This window comes from Solanum stenotomum, chromosome 6, assembly GCF_019186545.1.
Source record: "Solanum stenotomum isolate F172 chromosome 6, ASM1918654v1, whole genome shotgun sequence".
Taxonomy (NCBI): domain Eukaryota; kingdom Viridiplantae; phylum Streptophyta; class Magnoliopsida; order Solanales; family Solanaceae; genus Solanum; species Solanum stenotomum.
In genome coordinates this window covers 30,919,719-30,932,503 of record NC_064287.1, presented here as the reverse complement: position 1 = coordinate 30,932,503, position 12,785 = coordinate 30,919,719, and the positions used below count along the sequence as shown (strand labels likewise).

The 12,785-nt window shown below is 35.3% G+C and overlaps 1 protein-coding gene across 2 annotated transcripts in view; it reads right to left on the bottom strand.

Moving 5' to 3' along the window:
• The window catches only part of LOC125867158 (WD repeat-containing protein 26 homolog), a 13,933-nt gene extending 3,592 nt beyond the window's left edge, over positions 1-10,341 (bottom strand). Inside the window, exons 1-3 of one of the 2 annotated variants that reach the window (XM_049547588.1) lie at positions 10,113-10,341; positions 7,162-8,053; positions 814-915 (exon numbers count right to left, since the gene is read on the bottom strand). In XM_049547588.1, the coding sequence (XP_049403545.1) occupies positions 814-915; positions 7,162-7,959 (900 nt within the window). In that variant the 5' untranslated portion in view covers positions 7,960-8,053; positions 10,113-10,341. The remainder of the gene's footprint in view (positions 1-813; positions 916-7,161; positions 8,054-10,112) is intronic. The other variant, XM_049547587.1, reaches the window with a different exon arrangement.
• Positions 10,342-12,785: the final 2,444 nt, after the last annotated feature.

Sequence of the window (12,785 nt, the reverse complement as noted above, 5' to 3'; positions counted from 1 at the left end):
CCCCCCCCCCCCACCAACACCCCCTCAAGGGCGTGCTGTATTTTATCTTGGATGCAAGCTTTATAATTTTCTATTTTTTTTAAAAAAAATGTATATTAATTTACAATAAATTAAACAATCAATAAGTAATATATGTATTATAATTTCTACGTAACGAAATCCTACATAAATAATACCTACATAACTAATATTTGTATAATCAATACCTGCATAACGAATACTTACATAACCAATATCTGCATAACTAATACCTGCATAACTAATACTTGCATAACTCTAACCAGTAACCAAACGGCCCCTTAGGGTATTGGTGAACTGCTCACTCCGTTTTAATTTGTTTGTCCTACTTTCTGTTTTAGTTCATTTCAAAAAGAACGTCTCTTTCCTTTTTTGGCAACTCTTTAATCCTAACTTCCCACATGGCATGTTGAAGACCACAATTTTAAAGGGAATTTGGTACATTCTACACATCTTTAATCTAAGACCACAAGATTCAAAAATCTTCTTTACTTTCTTAAACTATGTGACAAGTCAAAACAGGACAATCAAATTGAAACGGATGGGAGTATATTTTATCCCCATATCTTGAGCATATAATCAGGTAATGATATTTCCCAAAACCACTATTGTCTTCTATTTCACTATCCTCCAATACTAATTCTTCAATAGAAATGCAAAATCCCATGGTAAACCAGGATGGTAATAGATACAAAAAGGGAGGAAACGAAATTCAGCTGAAAGCAATGTAATAAATGATCTAGTAATGATTTATCAATAGAGGATATGCCAAAGAATCTTCAACAGGGCACTTACCTCCCATATGATCACCAAACAATCAGCAGCTGACGAGGCCAAGTATTTTCCGTCATGGGAGAACTGTAAGAACCATACTTCATCACTGTGATCTTGTAATATCTAGAAAATTAAATCAAGGATGAAACAATTAGACATCAAGTGCTAAGAAAATTATGTCGGTAGAAATAAACTCAAGCTACTCTACATATCGGTGAAAATTCAGAAACAATGTTCTTTTTGGATAATGGAGGACGAAGAAAATTGGTTCTCAGAAAAGCAGAGGTTGATGCATAAAGCTAGTAAATGAGAGCAAAAGAAAGCCAATGAAGTACAAAGTTAACGAAAGCATAAAATTTGCATCACTTTGCATCCACCTCTCCCTCACTCCTATCAGTCCAATCACTGAATCACTGTGTGGTTGGTCATATCAGCTGGTCTATTTGTTTCACTTTGCATCCACCTCCCGCTCTCTCCTATCAGTCCAATAACTGTGTGGTTGGTCAACATCAGCTGTCTACAAAATTGGCAGTTCACTACTACACCATCCAGTTTCACCACAAAAAACCGTGCCCACCATTATCAATTACCAACAACAACTACTATCCTCAACCACAACCACTGAATTGTCAATCACCACAATCATATGTCACAAACACTAGCTACCATTTTCAATCGTCGCCACCAACCGTCACTACCACAATGACCACCGATCACTACCAACAGCCACCACTATATATCGTCACTACCGACAATCACAACCATCAACCAACTATATATCGTCAACCACTATCATCATTCGCCACCATTTGCTATCAATAATATCCACCACACTTACTAGCTGGTACCATAACTACCTCCATCATTAACCACTATTGTTAACCACCATTACCACTAACTACTATGCACAACCAACACAATCCCTAATCGACAGCCCACAACCACCACCATTCACCATCACCACTACCAGCCCCCGTACAATTTTTTAAATATATTTTATTCATATTATATGAGGTTATATTCGAATTTATATATATTAATTTGAAATAAAAATAAGTTTTATATATTCAAATGTTGAGAAAACAACCAATCTTATTTATTTAGTATTCCAATCTTAATGCAACATCTTAATGTTCAGATCTATACTCAGATTCAAATATCCAATTCTTAATGCACATCTTAATATTCAGATGTGTATTAATATTCAAACATCTTAGTCTTAACAAAAACAAATGAGGTTTAACACTTCCAAGAAAGCTATTATGTAAGGAAGGAGGTGCACAACTATAGAAATGTCATCATAAGGTCATGTTGTACCATTATTTGAAATGTGAACCTTATTTTGCATCGTGAATTAGTTGGAATAAACATTGACAAGCTATTCCTCTTAAAAGATTAAGGCCTCATTTGTTTGCACTTAATAGGGGTCTAAATCTTAATCATTCAGATTCGCCTCATTAAGTGTGTTTGTTTTTTAGGACTGAATCTTAATTATTCAGATCCAGTTTATTAAGTTTGTTTTATTTTCTTATAAGCCTCTTAATGGGTCTGAAATATCTGAATGAATTAGATCTCTAACACACTCTTAACACCATTTAAACTCAAAAATAAGACTCATATCTTAATTCAACTACATCACGACAACTCATAAAAGTTGTTTTCTTATTTAATTAATGTTAATTACATGCTTACAATTATAATTTCCTTTATTCTTATTAACATAATATACACCTTTTACTTTCATAAATTAATCAATATATTTAAATTGATAAGCACTCTCATGGTATAATATTTAGCACGGTTTCAGAAAATAAGAAAGTATTAATTATTTGACGAAAACAATAACAAATGTCTATTATAAAATAAAATATTTTCATAAACATTATATTACTACTCTATATAAACTACTTTACATTGCATTATATTAGATTCTCAAAGTTTTTGAGTGCAAAGAATAGCCATATTAATGATGTAACTTAATGTTAAATTCTTCAAAGATAAATCATATTACCTTGTTACGATTAAAATGTTCAAAATATTATTTTCTATAAAAGAAAAAAACTATTTTACTAAAATGAGGTTTTTATAATATTTTATTGATATAGCGTTTAATTAACAGTCCTAATAATTCAGTGTTCAGATTCAGAGACATCTTAATATTCAGATGTTTATTCAGATTTACACATCTAGATCTTAATGCACATCTTAATATTCAGATGTAAGATTCAGACATCTTAATCTTAATGTAAACAAATGAGGCCTAAGATCCTTAAGACCCGAACTCTAATCTAAGTCTTTTTGGGAACTACTGGTCCATGTAGACATCCCACAAACAAAGTAGAAAATTTTGCATCGCTACGCAAAGGATAAGGTAGGTAAAAAAACACCAACAACTTCCTACTCTCACCACAGAATTTTCAGTCTTTTCTCTCTATACGTAAACTTCTCTCCTCCGCCAAATACCGCCAGCGTCGCTGACCCATCTCCCCTACATCACCACGTTGTCGACCCTGATCTGATCCGATCAGAGAAGAAAACATTATTTTAGGGCGACCTCTATCAAGGAGGTCAGAACCATATCAAACCGGAGCAGTACTCATAACAGTGAGCAATTTTAAGCTACTTCACAAAACCATAAGCAGATTTTTTCCCTAACTGGACAAGAAGTTGTGGTGCTGATTGACATCGGAGTCACTGATTCCATCGGAATTCTCCACAAATCAGCCCCGTCATTGTTTTCGCTACAATTATTCTCATCACCCGTTGGTTGATGATAGCAATTTTTTTCTTGAAATCAATTGAATTGGAGCAATTGTGAAAGGTGATTGCCTCGTCGCCAATGGCAAGAGGCGAGGCAAGGCGACCCTTCATCACCTTTTAGCTTTGTGGTGAGGCAATCTTTAAAAGGCGACGCCATGGCGACAAAAAGCGAGAGGCGAGAGGCAAGAAAGGCGGGAAAGGCGTCACCTTTTGTATTTTCTTAAAAAAAAGGCGACCAATTTAGGGTTTTAAAAGTTAAAAGGTAATTTTAGGGTTTTCGACTAGACTCCTCCAATGACTAGCCACACTTTTCCGGCTACTCCACAGTTCAGCCAATACATGTCTCTTCTTCAGAATTCTTTTTCCTTCTTCTTCTTCTTCAGACTTCAAAGTCACTTCTACTTCTGTTTCGACTTTTGTTCTTTTTTTCTCATACAAGTTCTAGACTTCTAGTATGTACTATCTATATTCAGTTTTTGAATTGAAATATTTGCTAATATGTTATTGCTATTAAGATTTTGATTATTTACATATGCCATTAAACATTTTAATTTTTTGGTATTAATTGGTGCCACACTTCAAAAAGGCGAGCGCCTCGCCGCTTGCCTCGCGTGGCAGACCTTTGTCGCCTTTTATCGCCTTCCGCTGTCCAAAACACTGATCCACAGATCAATTCATTGATTCAATCATTCAAACTTGCAAACATCCACATCTGACCATATTTTTTTCCAAGTTCTATCTTCCAATTAGTCCCCTCCTTTGTCCACTTCTGCCTATGTTTTTTAGTTTCTTGTGCAAATTTCTTGTTCATTGCTGACCTTATTTCAAGTGTATTGTCCATCTCTAAGTTACCTATATCAAAAAAGTGTATTGTCCATTTCAACCCATATTCTTTTAGTTTCTTGTTCAATCTTCTAGTTCTCTTGTTCGTTATTGCATCGTTCTCTAGTAGCCTGCTCATTTTCGCCTATGATTTTTACTTCTTGTTCAACTTTTCTAGCTTTCATTGTTGCCTTTTTGGGAGGATTTGGATGAACTAATGAGGGGTATACCGCACTCTGAGAAGCTACTAATTGGCGGTTCTCATCAGGGCAACCCCTAGTGGTTTTGACGATCTGCATGAAGGCTTTGGCTTTGGGGTTTAAATTGGAGTGTTGCTTCGAGATTTTGCCAAAGCTTTCAAGTTGGTGATAGTGAATCCATGCTTTTTGAAGAAGAATCACTTGGTTACCTTATGTAGTGTGTTGGCCGAAACTCAAATTGATTACTTATTCCTTAGGAAGAGTGATAGAGGCCTTTGCAACGACTGCAAGGTTATCCCAAGTGAGAATCTTACTACCCAACATAAGCTCTTGATGATTAACTAGGAAATTAAGAAGGGGGGGAAGAAGAAGACATCGTATGACCAACCAAGGATCAAATAGGGTGGCTTGACCCCTACCCAAGTTTGGGAAATGGGGGAGAGGTTGATGGTGATCGGGGCTAGGGGCCTCGGGGGAGTAATGAGGATGTGAACACCATGTAGGATACGATAGTTGGTTGAATTAGGGAAGCAACTAGAGAGGTGCTAGGGCCTAGGGATTTTGAGGGACAACCATGGTGGTCACCGAGGGGATTGGTGGTGGGCCAGAGAAGTCCAAGGAAAAGTGCAAGTAAAGAAGGCTGCTTCTGCAAAGTTGGTGGAAAGCAAACACGAGGAGGGAAAGCAACCGAATAAAAAAAAGTACAAGGTTATGAAAAAAGAGGCAAAATCAATGTTTATGATGGCAAAAAGGGTAGCTTTTGAACACTTTGTATCAAGCTAGGGAACAAAAGTGGAGATAAAAAGTTGTATATGCTTGCCAAGGAGAGACACGAATCATGAAGTGCATCAAAAATGAGAAACGCAAAGTGATAGTGGAAGAGGGAGTCAATAGACGAAAATGGCAAGCATACTTTCATAACCTCTTGAACAAAGAAGGGGGCAAGATATTGTGTTGGGTGATTTGGAGCACTCAAAGAGACGTCAGGAATTTGGATACTTTAGGTGTATTAAGGTTGAGGAGGCTAAAGGTGAAGAGCAATCAGACTAGATGAGATTCCATGAGAGTTATGGAAGAGTTCAAGCGGAGAAGGTATAGAGTGGTTGACTAGATTGTTTAATGTCATTTTTAAGACTACTAAAATGCCCGAAGAATGGAGATGAAGTACAATGATTATGTTGTAAAAAAACAAGGGTGATATCCAAAATTGCAACAATTATAGGGGTATCAACCTGCAAAGCCACTATGAAAGTTTGGGAAGGAGTAGTGGAGATAAGGGTGAGGAGGGTGTGTATTTTCAAGAACCAGCTCGGATACATGTCAAGATCAACTACAGAAGCTTTTCATTTTGTGGAGACTAGTGGAGAAGTATAGGGAGAGAAAGAGGCATATGGTGTTCATTGACCTAGTAAAGTCCTACAACAAAGTCCAAAAGGAAGTTCTATGGAGATGCCTCGAGGCTAGAGGTATACTAGTGGCTTATATTTAGGCAATGAAGGACATGGATGATGGAGCAAGACTCTAGTAAGAACAATGAGAGTAGACTCAAAGCACTTCCAAGGACCAATGCTTAGCCCGTTTCTATTTGCCTTGGTGATGAGTGTGTAGACGTGGCAATGTACTCCAAACCTTGCAAGTCGTTTCTCAACTCTTTCAATCGCTAGGTTCCACACTACGCTACCTTTAGAGGCAATATGGAAAATCTATTGAAATTCTAAGCTATAAAGCTACTTGAATATGTTTTGACCAAGTCTAGATCATCAAGCCACTAAGCAAGTTTTAGATGAAGTTCATCTTGCAGGTATTTAGAGCAAATAGTTATTCCAATGTTGATCCTCTTTCTATAATCTTAACTCAGGTTAAGATTGAGATACGAGCAACAACTACTAGCACTTGGCAATACAAGAACTAGATAAGACTGAATCCAGTAACTTGCTAACATAGTAAAACTCTAGTTCAAAACCAACTCAAAAATCATAAAACTATTCCACTATTAAGATCTTCAACAATTACACAACCCAACAATTTACTAGCTACACCATATACTAAAGAGCTATGCATATTGATAGCCATCTCCACTCTTATAAAACCTTAATTTCAGATAGCAAATTAGCTTGTACACTCCTTAGTCACACCTATAATTGAATAATCTTACGTATTAACACATAATGATAGCTCCCAAGTATTGCAGCAAAGCTCTCATACCTTCGTATACAATTCTAAGACACCGTTGACAAGACATAACTATAACATATAGAGTATGCTAAAGAGTTGTCTTTAACTTAAAAGACACAACTCACAAGGGTCAACTCAACTAGTGGTTTGGCGTTTTCCACTACTATAGTGAATCAAACAGAGATAGATTAAACGATGTAACAATCCATTAAATGAACACAATATGGAACATAAAGTAAGAGCTTGATCAATACTTGCCATCATGAAATTTATCATCTGTATATAATCAAACCAAAACACAGATGAATCAAAGTATTAGGGGATTATAAGGAGCACTAAGCATTTCTAACAACAACTACTAGAATGATAAAGCTTGAACAGGTTGAAAGTATAAAGAGTAATGCAATCTAACCTGCAAAGTTCGAGATGGAATTTGATCTCTTCCACACTGATGATCAGTAAGCAAAGACATCTCACCTACCGAAGAGTTGTGAAACCTACAAGCATCTAGTTGCAAGTCAAGAGCCTGTTCGACGAGATGTATCAATCTTTGTTCACGAATTATGACTGTGGGTGGAAGCAATTTTTGCAATTCCTCTAGGAGTTTTGTTCGTGACTTTGGTCTCACAACATCTTGGCCTGACATCCCAGCAAGAACCTTCTGTGAAGGTGATAAAATGCACAAAGAAAGGTCACGGACTCTATCATTGTTTATGCAAAGAGGTCCAAGCTCAGTCCTCAATGTCTTTAAAGCATCCATGACCTTTTTTCCATCCAACAGTTCAAAAAACTTCTGTTCCAATATCTCAAATGATGCCAATTTAACAATTTTTTCATCCATTAGACCAATAATATGTAAAGTGGCTACACTTTCATCCCATTTACCATCAAGGATTTGCTGCATAAATAACTTTACTACAGTAGATTGCAAAGGTATCCCAGACTCTTCTTCTAGACGTGCACCAGCTTTGTTATAACCAAGAGAATATAATGCCTCTGCTATGATTCGCACAAATTCAACTTTCTTAACAACCCCCTTTGCACCAACGACCTCATCGTCCCCTTGACAAACCAGGGGGTGAGCCATCAAGTCATTCAGTGAGCAACTTGCAGGATCAGTCAGAAGTGTACTCTTTGAAAGATCTCCCAGTTTTCTGGAGGATACTTTCACACGTTTTGGTGGTGGTTCATCATCCTCTGCACGTCCCATAAATATATACTTCAGCCCATATATAACAACAGGGGGGAAACAGAACTTCAAGTTGAAATTGCAATATAAGTCCTTCAATGATGAAAACAGCACCCTACATAATACCACAAAGGGAATACTTTAAAATTAAAATAATAAAAAAAAACAGCTAAAATAAAAGGAGGACCAAGGCAGAAAATTTGATTCCTAAAAACTTCCAAGATAAGAAAAATGACAATAGAGAGACACATGATTCATAAAACCTATGATTAACCAGCATATAGATTAGTACATATGCCATAGACAAATTATCTTCAATCTATTATATGCAAGTTACTAGGATAGGTTATCAATATAACCACATGTGCTGCCAATTTAGAGAGAAAGCATCCTTCAGCATCCCTACCACCATAAAAAGCAGAAAATTTCGAATTATGCAGAATTGCTACATCAAATTCAAGTAGAAGACACAATCAAATTTTCTTGGGAAGGGATATGAGAACCTGGAGTTGCATCTACTAGAACAAGAATTTTCTTGCTAAAAGCAAACCAAGAGTGTCACCTTTGTATATGCAAAACTACAAAAATGGATCCACAAATGAGGTCAAGGGCATTAATTAAACGAGAGTGAGAGTGAGACATGGGAAAAACGTGGGGAGGAGCCTGACTTAAAAGCTGAATCAACAGGTAGCCCAAATCGAACAATCAGATTCAATACTAATTATATTTCCAAATATAATAATATAACTTCAGAAGAGGAGCTTGGCATAACTGAAAAAGTTGTAAACCATATGTTGTAAACATAACTTCAGAAACAGCCTCTTGCAGAAATGCAAGGCAAGATTGCATACAATAGACTCTTATGGTCAGCCCTTCCAAAGACCCCACGAATAGCGTTGCATAGTGCACTGAGTTGCACTTTTGTAATAATGTAACTTCAAATGACGTTCCTATTTGTTTCCTTTATCAGTATTGTTGAATTACAAGCCATATGATCTCAGAGCAATACAACATAAAAATAGATGCAAATAAAACCCTCCAATCCTACCTAAATGAGCCGACGTGTAGTGGCGTAAACCATATATTAGACATGCAGACACATAATCATACATTACTCGAGCGCGGCTATTAATATTTCATCCTCCTCTATATCTTCTTAGTATGGGTAATCAATGCTCAAAGGCTATGGTAAATACTAATGAACATCTCCCTCCGTATGTTAGGCTCCTGAAGTTGAAAGTCTAACAAAAGCAAGCATGCAAGGTACATTAGTCACTATAAACTTCATAGTTCCATCTATAATTGCCTGTCCACTAAGAAGAGTTACCCACCAATGCAAATGACTTAACGCTACAAATACTAATAGTGAAGCTGGAGTTATCAACACAATCTCACACTCGCAAGAGTTGACTACAAACAATTACTCTCCTGTAATGCCATATACCTCAAGTGATACCTACTTCCAATTCAAAATCATCATCCATGTAAATAGCTTGGAGTAACAAACATCTTGAAGTGACAATGACCATGACAGTGATAAGCCGTTAGACCCTTAAGGGTAATTGACCAATTCATACTTTTTAAATTCCCAATTGCATTATCACAGAATATATGATCGAAAAGATGGAAACTCAATAACACCGGATTCCCAAACTAGTTTGAGTCGATTATATGAATCCTCTACATCCATTTCTGGCCCATTTTGTTCCAACATATATAATTTGTTAATTTAAAGAAAAAATAGGGGTTCTCTAAGGCTAGAGATTCTCCAAATCTCAAACACTGACCTACAAGTCTCTAACACAAAAATCCAGTCCAACAACAAAGGTTAAGTTATTGCTTCATTAAGCTTCATTGTCCTACGAATAAAAAAGGGCAACGCTTGGTTGACTGTGTGTTCATTGAGCGATTCACATTTTGTCACAACAGACCTAAAATTCAACATATGCATAGAAACAATATAAGCTCTTAAAAACATAATCCTCTTAGTTAACCGGCAGATTGCTCTAATCGGTAAAAACAAAACCCATCAGATTGCACAAATCTTTAAATAGCATCAATTAAATCCATAAAACAGACAAAGAATCAAAATTCAGGTGTGGCAACTTGCAATCCAACTCCTAAAATCCCCAATTTCTGCAAAAAGTAAAAGACAGAAAGAGCGATAAAATTACCACAGTATCAATAGATGTGCATAGAATCTCCAGTACCCTGAGGCTTCAGATCAAAATGAAGAGATAATAGTGGGAAAGCAATCAGTGAATTGATGAACAAACAGAGGAATAGACACAAATGATGATGCTGAGGTCCTAGAGGCACGATGTGTATAGATTGGGTCTTTGTTAATGGCGGTTCGGTGAAGGGGCACATGTGAAGAGGTGGGAGAAAGGGGATTCGGTTTGTATTTATGCCCTTTGGGTACCGAAAGGAAATCTATGGGTTCAACCGGCCTGCATGGACTTATAACTTATGTCTTGTGAAACAAAATTATACTTTATTTTTAATGGCTTAAGTCATCAACAACTTTTTAAAGCTATCTGCATAATTCGTTTAAACACCTTAATTAAAGCTTATACCTATTGAACACCTATACCCCTTAAAATGATACATATTTGATACTTTTTTGACAATCAACCCAAACTATGAGATGTGTGTAATACACTTGTTGTGACATGGCAATGACATGACAAATTGATGAATTAAATGATGACATGTGTAATTTAAATCTAAAAATGTATTTTAAAAATGAAATTCTAAAAAATAACTATTTTAGTTTATTTTAACTATTTTTTTAAAAAAACTAACTAAAAAATTAAAAACGATTTTTCTAAAAAAAGCCACCTACACACCCACGCCACCAGTCCTCTTCGTCAAATCATGTACTATCACTTTCCCCGGCGGTATCTTGATCACAATTAGTAAGCCTTGCCTCTTCACCCCAAGTAGTATGACATGGTTGCGTACCCAAGCTAAAAATTAATTCCCTTTTCAACCGAATAGCATCAAAAGTTTTCACTCATTCCATTCATTTTCTTTCCATTACTAATCATTTATTACAATTATATGAAAAATAATTAACTTTTGCCGGAAAAAAATGTTATCTTCATCGGAAGAATGGAGTTATGCCGGAAAATATGAAACTTAGATCTATGTAATAACTAAAAAAAAAAAAGAAGGAAAAAAACAAAAAGAGTTGGAGAGAGTGAGAGAAAGAAAGAGAGAGGTGGAAGGGGTGTGGGTGAAGGAGATGATGAAAAGAGGGGGTGTGGGGAAGAAGGCGACTTTTCTTCTTCTTTTTTCATTTCTTTTTGTTAATTAATTTTAAAAAATATTAGCAGTATAAGTTGGAAAAAAAATAATAAATAAAAAATAAACTGTTTAACGCGCTTAAGGAGGGTGGAACACACTTTTTTAGCCATGTCAGCATTTTGTGTTTAATAGGAATGATTTTTGAACAAATAAGGTGTTCAATAGGTACAAGCCTTAATTGAGGTGTTTAAGTAAAATATACAGACAACTTTGAGTGGCTGTGGACATATATTTATTATTTTAATTTATAATTAAGTGTTTAATCAATATTAAATTTTTTGTTCCTCAGTATTTCAGTAGTAGAGTGATCAATTGGTAATCATTGATTACATTCAAATCCCACACTTTCTAATCTTATCTAAATACTATATATAAAAATAAATAAGTATACTTAAAGGTTATTTTGACTTTAAAACATATAAAATAAGCCAATCCAAACAGGCTTTGAGACAACTTGAAGAGAGGTTACTCTAAGGGTTGTTTGATATGGACATGGGAAACACAAAGTTATTGACTAGGATATTCTATGGAATTAATTATCCCTATATATATATATATAGCAAAATCCGAAGCGACCGATAAAACCAAATAAAAAAGTGTTATTGGTTTATTGCTATTGGGTTATTGTGTTAACGACTTTTTAATGGTTTATAAAAATATTATCGGGTTATCAGTTCGGTAATGATTTTTAATATTGGGTTACTGGGTAAATCGATAACCCATTAAGACTATAGTAATTTACTAATTTTACGTATACATAAATATTAAATATTAATCTCAATATCTCACTAGTTATGTCTTTGTCATTTAGCCTTCAATTGATACTTCACCGTACATTGAGTTCACAACTTCACATTATATAAACCATCAAAACCTAAAGTAAGAACCTTATTTCTATTAATTTTTCGTTGTGTTTACATGTATAGTTCTTTTCATGTTTGTTATTATTATATCTATTTTATGAACATTTGTAAAGTTAAATTATTGTCTTGTCACATCAAATTTATTAGAGAAGTCATTTATTTGTTTGATAAGCATTTTCTTATTGGTTAAATAAAAAATTGAACTATTAAGGACAAAATATCACGACCCAGGGGTATACCCGAGAAGTAACACGGTGTACTTGACCCCGAAGGGGTCTCATAATAGCCCTTAGCATATCATGAACATAAGATAATAGAAAATACGAAAAATTTAAAACATTTTACAATCGAAGTCATTTTCATAAAAGCAAGCAGAAGTCTTTCTAAACTTTGTCTCAAACCATCTAATACAACTTTAGAATAAACTGTTGGGACACAACCCATACAATCGTCTAAAAAACATGAAATAAAAGACATAAAGGAAATGGTGGGTGTTGTCTTCGAAGCTATGAGGACTCACCAAGATCTTTAACTCCTTAGCTCCTTAGGAAACCTAGCTTCAAGATAGCACTCAAGTCTCCAAACCCTACATTTGATTAGAATGTAGGCAGAGTATGCATTTGTACAAAATGTACTAAATATATTAGCTAGCATAGTCATAAGAGCATAAGACAA